The sequence below is a fragment of the Colossoma macropomum genome, unplaced genomic scaffold (genome assembly GCF_904425465.1).
Source record: "Colossoma macropomum unplaced genomic scaffold, Colossoma_macropomum, whole genome shotgun sequence".
Classification (NCBI taxonomy): Eukaryota; Metazoa; Chordata; class Actinopteri; order Characiformes; family Serrasalmidae; genus Colossoma; species Colossoma macropomum.
The window spans coordinates 39,113,709-39,132,296 of NW_023494799.1; the positions used below are offsets into that span (position 1 = coordinate 39,113,709).

At 45.7% G+C, this 18,588-nt stretch overlaps 1 protein-coding gene across 6 annotated transcripts in view; it reads left to right on the forward strand.

Moving 5' to 3' along the window:
• sox6 (SRY-box transcription factor 6) overlaps positions 1-18,588 on the forward strand; it is a 163,359-nt gene that overhangs the window by 123,805 nt on the left and 20,966 nt on the right. For all 6 annotated transcript variants that reach the window (XM_036587021.1, XM_036587022.1, XM_036587024.1 and 3 more), the window contains 4 exons: positions 349-428; positions 10,486-10,632; positions 12,295-12,472; positions 13,489-13,676. In XM_036587021.1, the coding sequence (XP_036442914.1) occupies positions 349-428; positions 10,486-10,632; positions 12,295-12,472; positions 13,489-13,676 (593 nt within the window). The remainder of the gene's footprint in view (positions 1-348; positions 429-10,485; positions 10,633-12,294; positions 12,473-13,488; positions 13,677-18,588) is intronic.

Here is an 18,588-nt window from a genome sequence, read left to right on the forward strand (position 1 = left end):
CAACAAAAATACCACAGATATTCAGAAACAATGCAATACGAAAACAAAATTAAGAGTGAGAGAGAAAGAAAAGAAAGAGATAAAAAGAGGGATGGAGAAAATGAAAAGAAAAAAGAATGGAAAAAAAGAATGGAAAAGCAAGACATTCTCGGGTAAATCCCATGTGGCTGTGGCCAGCTGACTCTTTTGTGAGTGCAGATGTTTGGGCTAGGTGCCGAGGCTGGGTGCAGGCAGGCCCACAGGAACTGTGTTGGCACTTGCCTGGGCCGCCGTTGGGCCGCTCATTGTCTCAACCTGTGCGTATTGTTCCCCCCTCCACCCCCCTACCCCCACCTTTTCCTTCGACAGGTGATAACTACCCGGTGCAGTTCATTCCTTCCACAATGGCAGCTGCCGCGGCGTCAGGACTCAACCCTCTTCAGCTCCAGGTATGTACAGCCACAAAAGAATGTAGTGGCGGTGGGCCAAGCCCTCGGCACTAGCAGTTTGAGAAACCAGCTGTATGCTAAGTAACAAGTGTGCACTAAATCACTCACGAACTGGTCCACCCCTACCAGCTTAACACCTTCCATTTGCAGTTCACCAACTTTTATGGATGAGCTTTCCAGGCCCGTATTTCCATGGGAGTTAGGATGATAACGAGTATTTGAGGAAAATGCGAGTCCTCCTACGCTGTAATTGCCTGCTGGCTGGACCGCATACTGAAGAGCTGGGTAGTCGCATCATTATAGGATCTGGTGATGCAGTTATCGGTTATAGATACTGCTTTATGTGTCATGTTACATGTTTTAAAACTTGATGTTTGATCTGTAAAGCTCAGCGGGGGTTGTTGCCAGTGAGAAGTTGGCCCAGGGCTGAGGGTAGGTGGGGAAACGACTCCCAACAGGCACACGGAATGCTGGGAGAGCTTCCAAATGCCCTCCAAGTGGCTTCAAAAATGGCTGGTAGGCCAGTCAGAAGCTAACTCCAGGCAAGCATTAATATAGATATTTACCATCATTTCTGGCCTTATTGGCCTTACTGTCATTATTGTCATAACTATCGGCCTCCTAAGACCAAACAAAGTTTTTTTTGTTTCTTACGCTGACAATTATGTTTTCCCTTAATACTTTCATCAAGTAATATTTATAGAACAAGTTGTTTGGGTTGGATAAAGGGGCCATCAGCCTGTGTTGCACTGATGCCTTCCTGCTTGCTTAGAGGAATAATCAAAGTGGTCATGTGAGGAGCTGAGATGGGTGTTGTCCTTTGAAACGAGGATTATAAATATTTCAGCTCCCAGGAAACTTGAAGGAAGCACTCGAGCAGTTGACGAAGTTCCTTCAGGTTCTCTGAACACAAAGATAAGTTGGAGAGTAAACAAGCAAGTGTGCGAGAGAGAGAAAGAGAGAGAGAAAGAGAGAGAGAGAGGCCAATTGAGCTAACAAGCTTGTTGAGTATTTCGCTTTTTTCAGCAAACAGTTGTTGTTTTGTCAACAACCACAATAAGCTGTTGATAGCAATTAGACATTAAGCTTTCTTATAACAGGGATTGTTGCAAAACAAAGCTGAAAACTGCGGGCGGCAGTGTGTGTGTGTGTGTGGGGGGGGTGGCGGCGAGCGGGAGGGCGAGGAGAGCGTCTCGTACCTTTTCTTCTCGCTGCTGCATGAGCACAATTTGTCCTTCGAAGCTTATCGCTCTCAGCATTAATGAGCCTTGGCAAGTTGGAACAATGCAAGCAGCTGGGGTTGGAAAGGCCTCTGCTAGCACGCTACTATGGGAAGAACAATCAAATGCACGGAAGGTGTGGAATGAGTCTATTCATGTTGTGGTGTGTGTGTGTGTTTGTATGCAGCGTCTGTTCGGGAGAGCGAGTTTGAATTTTGAAAGAGAAAGAGAGAAGAGTATGAAAGAGAAAGAGTATGACAGTGGTGGGGGCCAGGCTGCGTGTATGTATGTTTATCTTTCTCCGTCAGTCTCAGTCGGGAACAGGCAGTGATGGCATGGCTGGGGTCTGTGCTGTCTATTTATAGTGTTCTGATGGGTCAGCTAAAGGCTGAGATAGTCATATATCTACAGGCCTGAAGGCCTCCAGCTATTCATTCAGATAATGGATTTAACCCTGGGAATGGGCGGACAGCCCTACAAGTCCGTGACCCGGCTGACCTTTAGACAACACAGTAAACGTAGAAAAAAAGGAGGTGCGTTCCCATTAATTGAAGCCTGTTGTAGATGTAGCCTTAGTCAGCTTGCTGTATGGACTTTCCCTACCTGCTCTTTTCAGTGGAATCGACTAGTCACATGATCGTGTCTTTTCAAAGTGGGGCGAAGGACAATGATTAAAACATAATCAGACTTGGAGATGGAGACACACGATTAAATTCATGCTCAGTCTGGTGACAATATTGTCAGCACTTCTGTCAGGACCCAGCTTAGACGCAAGCGTGTCTGTGAGTAAACACAGCATGTGAGAAAACACAGCCTTCTGTGTTCGCTACATGTCACATGTCAAGCGAGGACAAAAGAGGCAGACAAAACATTCTTTAGAAAGAGAGAAGGACAACAGACGGTTGCACTCAGAGACTGTAATTTTGCAGGGTGGGGGGAAAGGAAGTAGGACTTGTCCAGCAGTTAGGTACCACCAGCTTACGGTCGTAGCCGCTTTTGTCTGACGCATTTGTGAGGGTTTTTTTTTTTTTTACTCATCCTCTTCAGTCCAACCAACCGGGGCATATTGTTCTTTCTGTCTAAATCATCTGTCAGATTCATGCCTGCCTGCTCCAGGGCAGTGCTAATGAGGTGTATGCGTGAGTTTGTGTGGGTTGTGTGTGGTTGATTGTCAGTAATGGCAGTATCAGCGAGCATTCAGTCCTCATGCATCACTGATCTGTTCAAAGCGTGTGACCTCACCTGCAGGCACCCCACTTCCTGTGCCAGGGGACACACCTACCCATCACGCCATTGGTTCACTGCGTTCAGTCTAATCATAATATCTGTGTCTGGCAAGGTATCATTTTCCCCCATTCGCTCAGTTTAGGTTTGGGGAAATATATGAACCCGAAAAACACGCCCTGATTGGAAAAGGAATTAATTCCCATAATGCTGTGGTGGTAATGTGCTCAGTCGTCTAGGAAGAGGGACTCAAGCACAGCAGCTGCTCTTTACATTGTGTGAAAATTTTATGATGAGTGGACCAATAGAAATGCGCCAAAAAAACTCTTTACATTACATTTTCCTTACATTAAACGTAATAAATAAAAAAACTCACTTTGGAGATACTTGTTTTGGAGATAAACGTTTATTGTGTTAAGAAACAAAATGTCAAACCAAGTGGCATTTATTTTAAACAGACCATTCCAAGACTGTAATTTTCTTTTTGGCAAAGTATTCTTTTAAAAGGCAGCTGGTGTGTTTCAGATCAGTATCGTTTGAGGAATTTCTTTGCAGACTTCTGCAGGTTTGCATCTAGAATGGCTTTGCACACTTCTGAGTTCCTGATTCTCTGAATGGACACAAGATCACTGACACCATTGCAGGGAAAACATCCCCAGACTGTGATACTTTCACCTCTGTACAGTAGCCTTAGTAGCCTAGTGTTATTTTTCAGGCTTCCTCCACACAAAGAGTTTACCGCCAGTTTGATGTTATGCTAAAACTGTTTTTTTCTGGGACAAATATTATTTTATTTGGAACAAATAGCATTTTAAACATGAGGTAACCAAACATATGTATGTACAGGATGCATATGTATTTTTTTGCCACACACCGAACCTTTTTAGCTTTGGTCCTTGCAGGAGGAAATGAAAGCGACCGGCGGTCTCAGTGTAATTTGCTTGTCAATACACTTCCTTCAGACACTCACACACACGCGTGCACACACACCCACCACCCACACACACACAGCCCCCTGTCACTGCGTATCCCTACACGGCGAGTAATTTCACTCAGTGCTTCCCTGACAGATTGCTCCTTGTCTGCAAGTCACCGGAGAAAAACAGCTCCAGCCATTTCTCCGGGCCGGGTGCCTTTCTTCATTAAGGCTCATTCAGGGCTCAGGACGAGGCGACTCCAAGTGGGGAAACAATGGCCCCATCTCCGAATGTCCCCTCCTTATTAAAACTGACACCTCTCACCTCCAGCTGGAAATTGTGGCCGGCCCGTAGCCCTCAGCTCGGGCAGCCTAAAAGGAATTATCCTAATTCCACAAAAGAATTCCATTTTATTTTTTGTCTCTTTGGATTGGCACTTAATTTGCTGGCACACAAGATCACCTTGCATCAATTGCCTAAGGGGAAAAAACAATTTCCTTAAAGCCATTCTCTGCCTGATATATTGTTTTTCCTGTTTTACTGGAGGAGGGGGCTCTAAACAAATCCAAAGTGAACTTTGCGAGAGGCCTGGTTTTTATCATTGGAAGCAGACTTCAGGGTTTAAGCAGTTTTAAAGTAAGCATCATTGGATAAAGCAGAACATCTGGGTCCTCCCTGTAGCACATATCAGAGGGCACAAACACAAATGGGTCTACTGGCGGCTTTCTCTCTCTCTCTCTCTCTCTCTCTCTCTCTCTCTCTCTCTCTCTCTCTTTCTCCCCTTCATCCCCCGCAGCTTTGTTCTTCCCTTTCTCCGAGTCATACAGCTTGCCCACATTCTTTAGCCATATAGTATTTGGACGTTGATTTACTTTAGTGTGCTTTTACACTGTAATCACTGTCCATAACGGGAGCAGCGTCTCTCATGGCTCACAGTAGACCTGCCTCAGCCCCTGAGCCACATTCAGCTCAACACACAAACACAATGCCAAAATGGGCCGGTACACAGGGAACTGCTCGGAGCTCTGGACAAAAAGAGAGTGGGTTCTGGTAAGCTGCAGTGGACAAAGAGACGGGGGAGATGTTCAACAGGCGGCAAGGAAAGAGAGGAAGCAGGGTGTTATCTTTTGTTTGGATGCTGATGTCTCCGTGTTCCGGACGTGAGGAGAGAGCAGGGGCTGGCTGCCACATCCGACGACGAGTGGAAGTGCTGTTGACTTTGAGCCGTAGAAATGAGGGTGAACAGCTGTCGGGGTGATTGAGGAAGAGAAGAGAGGAGAGGAGAGGAGAAGTGCATGAGTTTCTGGCTCCAGAGAGATAGCCAGAAGCAGTGAGGTTCTAGGAGCCCAATGCTGGGGCTGTAATGGGATGGAAAGATCAGCATCTGGATAGATGAGGTTGTTGAAACGAGGGACAGATGGACGCATATGCGGTTAAACGAGGGAAAGAGAGAGGCAGAGGAAGAAACAAGTGAAGTAAACGAATCAGAATCAGTTTTATTCCTCCAGGTACGTTACATACACAAGACATTTTCTTAGTAAGTGCACATATATATGTACATTTTCATTTTTTCCTTCTGCTGTAAAGTTAAGATTTTAGATATGAAGTGTGAAAAGTGAACTGAGTGGTAAAAAAGTAAAGAATAAATTATAAAAAATAAAGAAATAATTTTTAAAAATGTGGAAATGTGGAATCTGACATTGTCGCCCAGTGGGACAGCAAAAACGAAGGCAGACAGAAGAAAAAAAGCAAGAAGCTGAGGAGAACAGGGGAGGGGAGGGGGTGGAGTAGAAGGGAAGATGGGGAGGGAGGGGAGACGGGGGAGCAGGTTGGGTGCCAGCAGATGAAACAGATGTTGGACCATACTGGAAAGCATCGGCGCAGTGCAGCAGAGCGCGCTGCTTCTCCTCCCGACATCTGGGCCAGCCTGGGTCAGCCTTGCAGCCCTGGGCACTCAGCCTGGACAAGCTGCGTGGCAAACGGGCACCAGGGCAGCCGCCGCCCTACTGCTGGCCTGATGGCAGAATCAACCATGCAGCAATAACTCTCTCACTTGCACTCAGCTGTGTCTATAAGGAAGAGATACATAAACATAAACATAAGCTCAGGTTTTTTTTTTTTTAATGTGGCAGACTAACTATGGTCTTCTGTAGAGATCTTTTCACTTTTATAGAGTTCAGGCTGGGGTCTTTGAGAGGGAGAGAGAGAGAGAGAGAGAGGGTAATGCACCATTATGGCTTGGAGCTCTGGGCTTTGCTAAATCTGCCACTGTATTTCTGAACATCTGCCACAGTGCAGTCTGTCCTTCTCTTTAAGAACAAACCCGCATCTGCTTTTTCTGATGGCTTATTTGCCCTCCGTGTGTGATCACATGGTCAAAGTCACTTTCTAGTAACTTTTTTAGATTCGCCTTTTTACACACTTGAACATTCTAGTCCGTCCTGCTGCTGAAAGCTTAAAATTAGGACGCGAAAGACTTTCAGAGGTGCTTCAAGACATACAAGATGTGCGTAGTACTGTATTTTTGCTTACTTTTAGGCCGAGAAGCTGTAGATCAAAGCAAAGTCCCACGATGTTCGAATGGAAAAGTGGCTCTGGTGTTTGAGCACAATGCTGATGTGCCCAGCAGAGTCACCTGAGATTGGAAAAGGTTGGAGTAGGGGTAATCTGCAGATAATGTTGTGGCAGGCAGCAAGAGTGCAGCTGCTCGTTTAACCTCTTTCCTCTCCAGAGGGGTTGGTTTTAATTACCAGAGGCTAACAGGCTGACCTTGAGCTAAGACCTCGCCCATTTGGAATCCATGTAGGAGATGGGTTCTCTTCGTGTGGGAGAGAGAGAGCGCGAGGGAGAAAGGGAGAAAGGGGTAGTGTTCACTGAATGTGGGGTGTAAGGGCTGCAGGTGAGGCAAAAGAATTGAAAAAGCCCCATTTACTACCCCCCCACCCCATCTCTCTCTCACTCTCTCACTCTCTCACTCTCTCTCTCTCTCTCTCTCTAACTAAGCTGTAGAGCAGAGAGTCATTTAATGCTCAAGTGGACAAAGGTATTACCTGAGTCACTGGGGTGGATCGAGGCCTTTCTCTGCAAGCTGTACTGAAACTGCACACGGAGGGCAGCTCAGCATCTCTCTCTCTCTTTCTCCAGGCCAATCTCGCTGTCCCAACCGGCTCCTTTTTCCCTTGAGCTAACAGCCTCAGCACGCACTGTAATAGCTCTCTGCTGCGCTGTATGACTGTTTCTCTTACACTACAGTGTGTGGGTGAGCTGGGGTGAAAGAATAGGCTCAGCATTGCTGCTGCAGGACCATTAAGTGCATGTCTTTTGTCCATGTCTCAAGAAACTGGGTAGACATAACAGGATCCTCCAGAGAAGTCACAGGGCTGGACCCCTGAACGCCGTCAGCTCCCGGAAAAGGGAGAGCCCGAAAAGTCAGGCTTTGAAAAGCAGTGGAAAAGAAGAGAAAGGAAACTTTTATCCGCTCGTACAATTCCACACTGGAACATGCACTATGTTAATTTCCATGACATTATTAATAGGATGTGCTTCTATAAAGCTACCTCTGCTTAATATGGGATCTTTCATCCGTCATCTGTCAAAATCTAACACTAGGAGCATTGTGACTTTAAAACTCGTTGCCTTACAGCAAAATTTAAGTAATTTATTTCTAATTCCTGCCTAACACAGTTGTTTCCTATGTGAAAGACTGTTGATGCAGTTGTGATTGTTAAGGAAGATGGAGAAAGAGGTTAAAGGCAGGGCTTTGGGGTTGTTTGGTGGTGAAGTGTAGAATTGATCCCTCTCATTTCAGCCGTGTTGAGGTGCCCGGGGCACAGAGCCAGAGCATCCCGCCTGTCCGCTCCCTGTCCGGCCATTGACTTTCAGCATGACCCTCATTACCGCTAGCCCCTTCTGCCATGGAGGCCCTTGCTGGACAGTAGGGAAGAGCAGAAGGGCGGCGGCTCCACTGGGGGCTGCCCCCGCCCCTGCCTTGCGCCTGCCCTTCAGCCAGGGATTTAGGCATGTGTCCTCCACACGCCAGTCAAGCTAACCATACAGCAGCCTGCATTTGCTCTTTTGCTCTCAATTCAAATCCACTCTCTTACTGTCATGCTTGCTTTTCATTCTGTTAGTGTCCACTAACAGTCACACTGGCCTTTCACAATGAAAGTTTGTGGACCAAATTAATCATTTCATTGCAGTTTTTGCAGCAGTGAATAGTTTAGCTTTGCAGACTTTCAGAGTAAAACTTCACATCATGTTCCGTTTTGGTGAACTTCACCAGCAAATTTGCATTGTCGACTAGTAGCACAACTGCTTTGGCTGTGTTAACCTGACCTGAAGGGCAGGCATTTGTACAGTAAGTTAGCTAGTTTGCACCGAACTACACCAAAAAGAAACAATGCTTTTTGTCCAGCCTTGGTCACAGCTGTTTCACAAGGCAATGCAAAATGTAACATTCTTGTGTGACTGCAGCTTTGGAGTGGGTGCGGGTGCCTCTCTCTACTGTAGCGCCCAGTGTCATGCCTTTACATCCTCACACTGTTGCATCAGGCCTCACAAAAAAACAGCCTGACTGGCTCTAATTTGAATCAAAAGCCAATTATGCTGCTTTTCCGGAACAATAAAGTTCTTCCCATGCAAGGTCAGGGTCTTTTTACCCATCCGCAGCAGCCACACTGTTAACAAACATCTGCCCAACAGACTGCAAACACATACACACAAACAGACTCTTAAGATATCATCCGTTACATAAATACAGTAATGGCAAGGTCTGTTGTTTAGATATTTAGTTTAGAAGCCTATTGAAAAAAAAAGTAATTGTAGTTGTGACTTTGGAATACAAAGACTGTTCTGTTTTCTGGGCATGGGGAGTCTCTGCTATCACTGAGTGAACCTAATCAGGCCGCCATTTCCGCTGCCCATGTGCCGTCGCTTGCCCCCCTCCCTCCCAGAAGAATGACCCCTTTGTGGGCCGCTAATGTGCAAGCGTTTAACTTCAGCAGCGGAGAGCGTTTTCGTGTTTATATCTTCTGATACACGCCGGACACAAAGAGCTTTGTCTTGGGCCCAGGTTTTTCTGTCTCACTGGCTAAGGTGGGGCGCAGCCACTAATGCTGCGTGCCACTTTTTCCATTTCAGACAAATGGAGTCCTTATGCAGTCTGCTCAGGAGAGGAAATGAGAGCAGAGAGGGCAGACGTGCTCGGTCGTTTTTTAAAACCCCCATCGTTGTTTTTTTTTTGTGCTCTAAAATAACGAGAATTGTGGCGGAGAGATGACGGTGAAAACCAGAAGACATGCAAGCTGTCGTAATATAGCTCCCGTAGTTTATGTCTTTATCTTTCTTTTTCTCTCTTCTCTTTCTCCTTTTCTCACCAGTATGCCCTCTCACACTGTGTCACTAGATAGAGAATTTAAATGAATGTCGGAGATAGCAGGCAAAACAAATTAGCTAGCCAGGAATCCACAAAAAAGTCCGTTTGCAGCGATTTCTGTGCAATATAAAGGGAGTTAAACTTACTGCTTGAATTCAAACTCAACTACAAAATAGCCAATGCACTAAATAGTGCATTTTAACTCTAGTAGGGAGTGATTCTTAAGCCAGAGTCTGTGGTGGTCATGGGGACCATGGGCTATTTAGTCTAACCCCTGCTACTTACTGCAGGAGACAAATGCCAATTTAACCATTTACCTTCTAGCTAATCAATAATAGCCTCTGGGCTAACAGAAGTGCATCTAGCCTTTCTGTCACTGGAGAGCACGGAAACAAAGCGCAATTATTCACAATCTTTTGTTAATGCTGCAAGACATAAAAGGGCCTCTTTTGTCTGTATGTGCAGGTTAGCGTTTGGCTGCATTTTTTAATTTCTTTTTTTATTTGAACTGCTGTGGTTTGATTTTCAATGATGCTGCTATTTTTCCCTCCTCCCTCTGTCTGGTGTGTGGCTAAAATTGGACCGGTAAAATAAAAATCATACTCAATGGGATATGACAGACTATCAGCCTAACAGAAATATAAAACGCTTAAATGCACATTCCCAACGCTGCACCGATAAGTGATTGACGTTGCGAGGTTTAGCAGCCCATAGCCCGCCTGCTTAATTTGTACAATTGATGCCAGAGGAGGCCTGGGAGTCATAGCCAATGAAAATAAGCAAAGTGACATGAATTCTCTTTGTCTGGGTTTCTGTCTTAATGAATGCCTTTGATAATGTGTGTCATGGAAACTTGACTGGGCTGAGTTTGTGTAACTGTGGGTGATGGTACGTGTGCTGTCTGGTAGCAGGGCAGCTCAGGTGTCTGAGCCGTATGAGACTCAGAATTGAGCTGACCAAACCAGAGAGAGCCTAGCGCGGGAAGAGAGAAAAAGAGAGAGAAATCAGATCTCAGGACAGGCTTGCCTTCAGTCTGCAAACTTTGTCTGATGACTGGAAAAAAGTGGGGGGGGAAGTGGCTCTTGGTCTTGTATCCTTGCCATTGCTGTGCGGTTTTCAGGGCTTCTGTCTCTCTCTCTGGATTCAGGCTCGGGCTTTGATATACAGTTAAGATCTTTGATGGAGCTTCTGTGCCAGGATGGAAAGAGAGGAAGACGTGAAGGAGAGACAGAGAGGAAGAGGGAGAGGGGAAAAAAGGGGCTTTGAATGGTGGCTGGCTTTGGATGTTAACGCCTTGTGGGTTTTTCTCTCCCTCCTTGCAGCAACTGTACGCTGCCCAGCTGGCCAGCATGCAGCTCTCACCAGGAGCCAAGATGCCGCCGCTGCCACAGCCCCCCAACTCGGCCGGGCCCCTCTCACCGGGCCCCAAGAGCGAGAAGAGATCCTCCAGCCCCCTTACCCAAGTCAAGGTACGGCCCCTGCTGGAGTGGTGCTTGACCCGGTCCTCTCCAGCTTTCTGCTTAACTAAATCAGCCGTGGAAGGTAGCGTTACTGTAGCGTCTAGAGCTAGGCCACCTCTCCGCAGAGCCCATCAATCTGTACTGGCTTTTACAAGGCCTTCGCTTCCTCATGCAGAACTCTGTGGACAGGGTTGCTATGGCTCTGTGTGCACCCGGAGAGTCATTAGGAACACGTGGTTGGACTGCTTTTTTTCGCTCTCTTCATCCTGCCCAGTGTGGAGAGAACCAAGCCAGATTACGTCAAAGGCTTATAATAGGCCATATATATCGATGAGGTTGAAATTTGGTGATGACTCTTTCTTTTTTGTGTGTGTGTTTTTTTTTTTAAGTAAGACCAACATTAGGACTGCTACAGTACATGGCAGGAGGCCACCAGCCCTCAGCTTTGACTAGAAGCCATATACATCATCTTTTTTCTCTCTGTGGCTGTAACTTAAAACATGTGCACATTTGGAAAAGTTTAGTTTAATATCACAATAGAGCAGAGGATAAATCAGCATGCTGAGCAGCAATTGTGTGTAGGGCTGGGATCCTCAGCTTGGCTAAAGCAGGTTTCACCAGGATTTTAGAACATGGCTTCAGCAGAATGCCGATACACATCACCAGCCCACTGCCTCTCCAAGACCAGACTCGAATGATTTCTACTCTAAGCACATTCTCAAAGACACTGACACCACCTTTCTCAGAGCTCATTTGTCTTCATTTGATTCCATTTGTTTAGATGACATTCATTATTTGAGCCACGTAATCTTTTTAATCATGTTGATCAACGATACAGACTGCTTTTTGCACCATTAGCTCCATATGCAGATATGTTGTGCTTAATTAACTGGCAATCTGTTTTGTTTGTCTACTTAAAGGGTAATTGAATGACAAACTGTTGTTGGCAGTCAGATTTTCAAGAAGCTCGAGGCAGTGTTCAGTATGTGGCCCATCTGTTTGGACAGCGCAACTCGCTGCCAAATAAGAGTTCTTAAGACCCAGTCAGTTCATAGTACACAAGACGACAGATAAAATTCTTTGTGACATCATTGAAACTGCCAGCCCATTGCTATTTTATGGTGGGGTGGTGAGTCAGACCCCAGTCTTTTATGAATGTCCAGCCAAAAGTTAGTCCAGGACGGATAATACTTCATTCACTTATTATTTGTCGTGCCTGTTATGCTCGCCCGTGCTTCATGGTCGTATCTCATTCACCCTAATGATCAAACACTCACGGAACACCCGCACAGTTCACGGTCCTGTGTTATTACCACACATCATTCCCCGATAACAAGCGTTATCAACTGTAATCGCCTCACAGGCTTTGTTTACAATGGACCGCATTAGTGGTTCGCCGTAGTCTCTCAGGCTGAGAGCAGGTGAGGAGATAGAGATGTACAGAGAGAGACACACTGTGCTTTAATTAGTCTGAACAAAGCCTGGCCTCGCTACACAGAGGAGCTTCAGCATGGCACAGAGCCTGGCTATGAATGCACAATCCTTCTCTTGGAGGAGTTAGGCTAATTAATCTGCAGTATTAGCCGCAGAAGCATTATTTTCTGTGGCTAAGGTGGGGGGTGTTTCTCTGTGGGCCTTCTCTCTATTTAGCGGTGTTTCTCATATCTACAGGAGGAGGGAACTCAGCCCCTTAACCTCTCTGCCCGGCCCAAGACGGCTGAGCCGGTCAAATCCCCCACGTCCCCCACACACAGCTTGTTCCCTGGCAGCAAGAGCAGCCCCAACAGCCTGCCCAGGAGTGGCAGCATCCCCAGCCCCCTCGGAAGTCTGGGCCGTGGCTCATCCCTAGGTAAGGGTCTTACACGTCTGGAGGTGCCCTTTTTTGTCAGTATAAAACATTTGCCTTTTTTTCTCTTTGTATATATTTCCAATTTGGATTTAAAATTAATGACATCTTTATAATGTTCATGTTCATAATCAAACCAATACACTGGGTGGTGGATATGATCTGGCCACCGTAAATATGAGCTGAATGATTGGAAACAACAAAAGGCTGGGAAGCCCCACACTTGTCCTACAATATTTACGTTATTTAAGACTTTTCCGCTGTTAATACATATTTAAGAAAATTTGACATTGGTGAATGATAAGCACTGATAAGCAAACTAAGATCAAATTCTTATCATTAACTGGAATTTTTAGCTCCTTAAAATCAGTATCAGTAACCAAATGTTCATATCATTGGGCCCTAGTTCATAATTATGAATGGGCATTACGCTGGCCTGATCCTTTGTTGTATGATACCACTCTTGCACCAAACTGTAACTCACTCAGAGCACATGGAGCTGTTTACACAACCACATCGCTTAATCTCATTCAAACCTTGCCATTAGAGCCAGCCTAGTAAAGGGGGACGGATGGTGGCGCTGACAATTTGTTTTCAAAGCTCTCAGCTTCATCTCTCATATTAAGCCTTCTTCGGAAGTTACAAGTAACTTTGCTAAAAACAGTCTTTCATTAAATCGGGACCATTTAGTTGAACTAGATTCATTTCCTTTCTTCTCTTGTTTAAACGTAGACCTTAAACGTAGACTTGGTGTTTGTTTTTGTTCTATTTCCGAGTTTTAACTGCCACCCAGCCTCACCTCGCTTTGATCCACTAATTACAGAAAGGCGTCACACACACCAAGATTGCTGCCTTATTTTTCCGTGTGTGCCACATGTACAGTAAACACATGGTGGATGTACAGATATGAAGAGCTGATAACCAGACCTCCCATAGTGTATCTTTCACTAAACAGGCTCTACCTTTGACTTTATGATTGCTTACTTTCTAACTCGTGTGTATGTGTGATGCCCTCCTAGACATCCTATCCAACCTGAACTCCACGGCGCTGTTCGGAGATCAGGACGCGGTGATGAAGGCCATCCAGGAGGCGAGGAAGATGAAGGAACAGATCCAACGGGAGCAGCTGCAGCACCACCAACAGGGCATGGAGGCCAAGCTCTCTGCCCTGTCCAGCCTGGGTCTCAACAACTGCAGGACTGACAAGGTGAGCCTCTTTCTGTTCATTCTCTTCTCTTTTTTGCTCTTTCTGTCTTTGTCCATGTCTTATTATTTTCCCATGCTTTGTGCCTTTTGAAGTATCAAATAAGCAGTGTCCACTTTTTAAATAGGCCCTATTCTTGAATGTACCATCGCTTTGTGTCCGAACAAGGCCACTTCAGTGTTTCATTAAGAGTAGAAAGGAAACTGAACATAGAGGACAAGTTCTCCTCTGTCCACTATGCTTTTAAAAGATCTTTAAAAAAACCTAATTTGTCTTTGATGGAGGTCCAGAGGACTCTTTTTGATTGACATTGGCATGGTCGATAGTGCAAGCCCATGTTTGTGCGCGTTAGAGTAGGTTTGCATATGTGTGTGTGTGTGTAAGGGCCATCCGCCGGTCCGCCGGTGCTGCCCTGAGCGGGTTCAAACTGTGATGTCTCAGCCCAATTAAAGCAGACAGGCAGCCTCCTCAGGCCCCCGGTGTGGGACAGGCCCGCTTTGTACCAGGAGCAAACAGACTCCCAGGGATTCCCTTTAAAAATATCTTCAATCAATGAGTCAATCAAGAACGAAAAAAACTCTACCCACTCCCATCTGATTGATGCCATATTGCCAGTTGGCTGCGAGAAGCAGGCAGGAACTGGGAGTGGAGTGTCATTAATATTTTAGCACCTGATTACTTTCAACCAACATCTTAAAGTAGGTCAATGTATATGTAAAAAAGCAAGGGGGACTATTTTTTAATCAACTTGAGAAGTAGGGGCAAATGGGTTGAAGACATGTGTCCCAGTGTGGGTGGCACAGCACTCAGCAGAGGCTGAAATGTGTCCTCAAAACAGGGCAAGACTATAGCACAATTGCTCAGCCTCCACTCTTAAGACCAGATAATATGAGTATTTGGCTAAAAGCTTAAGTATCCCTTTAGTCATCAGTGAATTCCCAGGAGAATGCCATTTATTCTGCTGTTGTTGCTTTTTCTCAATAGCAATTTTCTTCTTTACACCCCACGGCAGCATTGCAAGAGCCAAAATCGTATTTTCTTGAGCACAATGCTCTGTTTTATATGGGTAGCATTATAAGGGGAGTTTTTTGGAGGTAGCGCTTAAGCTGCAGTATTATCTGCTATTCTTCTAGGTCTTTTGAGCCTTTGTTCGCCTGCTACAGAGGTGGATATGGTATGTGAGTGCATAGCCGGCACCTGTGTCTGTGTCTCTCTCTCTCTCTCCCTCTCTCTCTCTCCCTCTCTCTCTCTCGCTTGCTCGTCTCCACACCCTTTCCACCTTCCACTCATTCTCCTGCTCCACACCTCCCAAACTCTGGGGTTAGCTCATGGTCAACCAGCCAGAGGAATATGCCGCTACATGACACGAATACCTCACTCTTAACAATGGCTGAATAGGAACACTTGTCAACAGGCAGTACACACCTATGCCTGCATTGTTCTTAGCAGGTAAAGCTTAGCGCTTTTTTGCCCCTCTTTTGTCTGACTCCGGCTTTGTTCCCAGCCTATGCCAAGGCCCCATCTTTTCAGCCACTTCTTTAGGTGTGGAGCTCAGGTAAGCGCTGTGTTTTCCTAAACAGAGGGAAGATCCATTTAGAAGCAGCTCGTCACTCCGCACCTCTCTCCCCCTGCCCCGAAGTTATCTTTTAGGCCTCTGCTTTAAAAAAAAGACATGAGGCTTGCAGTTAAATGTTCTTTCGCTGGAGGACTTTGATGTAAGGGCAAGTAATTCTGGGAAGCCGGTGGCGCGAGATCCGCCCGGCTTTGGCAGCGCAGAGGAGGCAACAACAAATAATAATTAGCCGCTCTATCAGTCTGAAAATATGACTGGTATGTTTGAGTTATCATTGTTGCCATAGGTAACTGAGCACATCGCAAAGACTCCCCCCTTTTTTTAAGTCAATCAAGCATCGTTTTTTTGCTGCCCCCTCCCTTTTCTCTCTCTCCCTCTCTCTATCTCTCACTGTCTCTCTTCCTCAGTCATTGGCATCTCTGTGAACAGCAGCTTTATGACCTTTAAGCTGAAGACGAATTGGATAAAATGACATTGAATCTGATGATATCATAAAGACAGCTCCTCCTTGCCCTATTGCTCAGTCAAACAGGCTTATTGATGTCTCTGGCAAACTGAAGCTTGACACAAGACGTTTTCTTGACGTGTTTTCTTTTTCTTTTCATCACATTTAGCTAATTACTAATGAAAGCAGCAGTAAGACCTCATTTAGGCCTTTGAAAACTTTGTAGTACTCTCTATCCTGCACTGCAATTCAGAACCTTAGAACACTTCATAGACATCTTAAACCCAGCAGACAGTTTGAAGCACCAGGCAACACTAACGGAATCTAAAAACATACGGGCTGCAGCCTGGGCTCGGGTGCCACGCGCTGGCCGCTCCGCTGCCTGGATCCAACGGTGGAAAAAGGCCTACAGACGTCCCAGATAAAAGCCTTCACTTTGCTCCGTTTCAGAATATTAATATTTCAGTTTATCGCCTCACCTGACATAAATACTGGACGCTGCTTTAATATCTGCCTCCCAGTCGACTGTTTGGAAGTTTATCACAGTGAAAGCTTGCATGGACGATTCTGGAAAGGTAAGGTAAATGGGATTAAGGAGAGGTTAAAATCATCTACTGGGGCTGTTGGAGGGGGATATTAAATATTGATTTATCCCAGTGTAACGACCGAGCCAGAGAGTGGGGCTAAGTGCTGCTTACAGATGGATCAATTCATCTTTTAATACAAAGTGTGTCTGAAGAGCACAATGCGGCGACCCTCAACCCTCTCCCTCTCTCTCTCTCAGTCTCTCTCCTCTCTCTCAGGCCGTCCTGTCTATATGTGGACACTCGTCTTTTTTCTTTCTCACCACCGCCTTCTGAGGTGAAAGAGTCTCTGCCTTTATAGCTCCTGTCCTCTAGGTGCTCACGTAAAATATTCATGTCTTAGTGAACCGTGTTTACCCGCTTGTTTTTTATTTGTCCTTTTTTCTTCTCTCTTTTCTCCCATAAGAGAAAGAAAAGCTTTTATGGACCCTCTCACAATTTACTTTTTCTCAAATATTTATTAAAATGTATTATTTTCTGCGGAGGGCAATTACTTTATTCTATTATTTATCTCCCTTTCTGATGCTTTTATGTCGAACAGCGCTGAATGGCCAGTTATACTTTTCAAGATCCATTTTGAGGTTTGCAGCTGAACGATGCTGATTTATGTCTTCTCTTCCTGTCCTATTGTGATGATCCCTGTCTCGAGTAGCATGTCTGCTTCTGTAAAAACCCTGAACGTGTTTTGTCTGATTTTTCAGCGATCAAAGTGAAAGTTCCCCATTGCTCTTAAACCTTCATAGCTGTAGGAGATTTTAAAGTTTGATATTTTCAGTGCTAATCAGCCAACAGCTGATGCAGTTGAGCAGAGCATACGGTGAGGAACTAAAATGTATTCCTCTGCTGACACTTCCCAAACCGGAATCAAAAAGGTGAAAGGCCAGTGTATTAACCTATTGAGCGTCTGCACCCTCCACCCCCTCCTCTCCTCTGCATTATTGATGAGCAGGAACATTCACTGTCCTCCCAGCGCAGAGGAGAGGGCCTCCAACAGTCAAAATGGAGCTTTGCCCACCCTCCTCAAAATCCTCACTCAGTACCTTTTGGATGTGGGAGCCAACGTGCGCCCCATTTCCCTGTGTGTACATTGGAGTACTATTCAGGCAGGCCCTCACAAAGGCCAGGAGTATAATCTTGTCTGGTCTGCAGCCCTGGAAGCAATTTTCTGCTCCTTTTTCTGCTGCTGTCTTGGAAATTGCCAGCCTGGGAATTTTTTTTTTTTTGGCCACATAAGTAAATCCTGCCATACATGGGTTTGGCCGTCCAAAATTTGATTATATGCAGCACTTAGCCACTGGCCATAGCCAGCAAATGTCATTGTTGAGTATTGCTCACATTAATGCTTTAGACCAATTGTTTGAATGTGCCACGCAATAAAAATAGACAGGGTCATTTTCACTTAGGCTGCAGGCTTATGTGTATGTGTGTGGGTGGGCACATGTCCCAGACTGGAATCTGAAACAATACTTTTGCCCCCTTTTTGTGTGTCTTTAGCGAGACATGAGTAGCTCTCAACTCCCCGCTGATGGCTCCCGATTTTGCACTGTGGCTGCGTAAAATCACAGACAGCCGAAGCAGGGCCGCAGTTCCAAAATCTAACAAGCCCCTGTGCTCTGGACCTACCCGGCTCTGCTTACAGCAGAGAGCCCACAACAAAGCAGGCAAAAGAATAGGCCACAATGGGTCATTTATGCCCCGCCATATTGGGATAGATCCTCTCGGAATGGGTGCATAAAGGCCCTTCTGTCTCCCTGATCATGTGGTCTAGATTGTCTTCTGGGGTTGTTCCATTATTGTAAATGGATTGTGCGATAAGGGGAAAGAAAGTGAAGTCCCTCTTAACAGATCCTTGAGGACTCAGTGAACAGTTCAGGGTCATTTAGAGCTGGAAGCCCATAAAAAAGCCTGAGCAAATGATCTCAACGCAGCATGGAATGAAAACAGAGAGCTGGAGACAGACCGTACAGAGCTGAGATGGCCATGAATAAAACGGATCATTTCCCCATGAAAGTTGAAAGGTCACATGTTGTGGGCGAAAGTTGTTTTTTTTTCTTTTTTTTCTTGTTCCCTCTCTATAAACGAGTCGAAGTTGTCAGCCCGATGCACAATCATAGCATTACTGGCTGCAGAATCCCCTCGCTCCAAATAGAAAGCAAGCTGGAAAGTGAAAGCTCATAAAAGCTCATCATGCCACAGCCAGGGTTCTCTCTCTCTGTGACGTGCCAGTACAGTTTCGCTGCCTGATTGGAGTGAGAAGCAGCCCTGCCCCTCTTCTCAACATAAACGTGACTGATTCCCTAGCTTCCCTGGGAA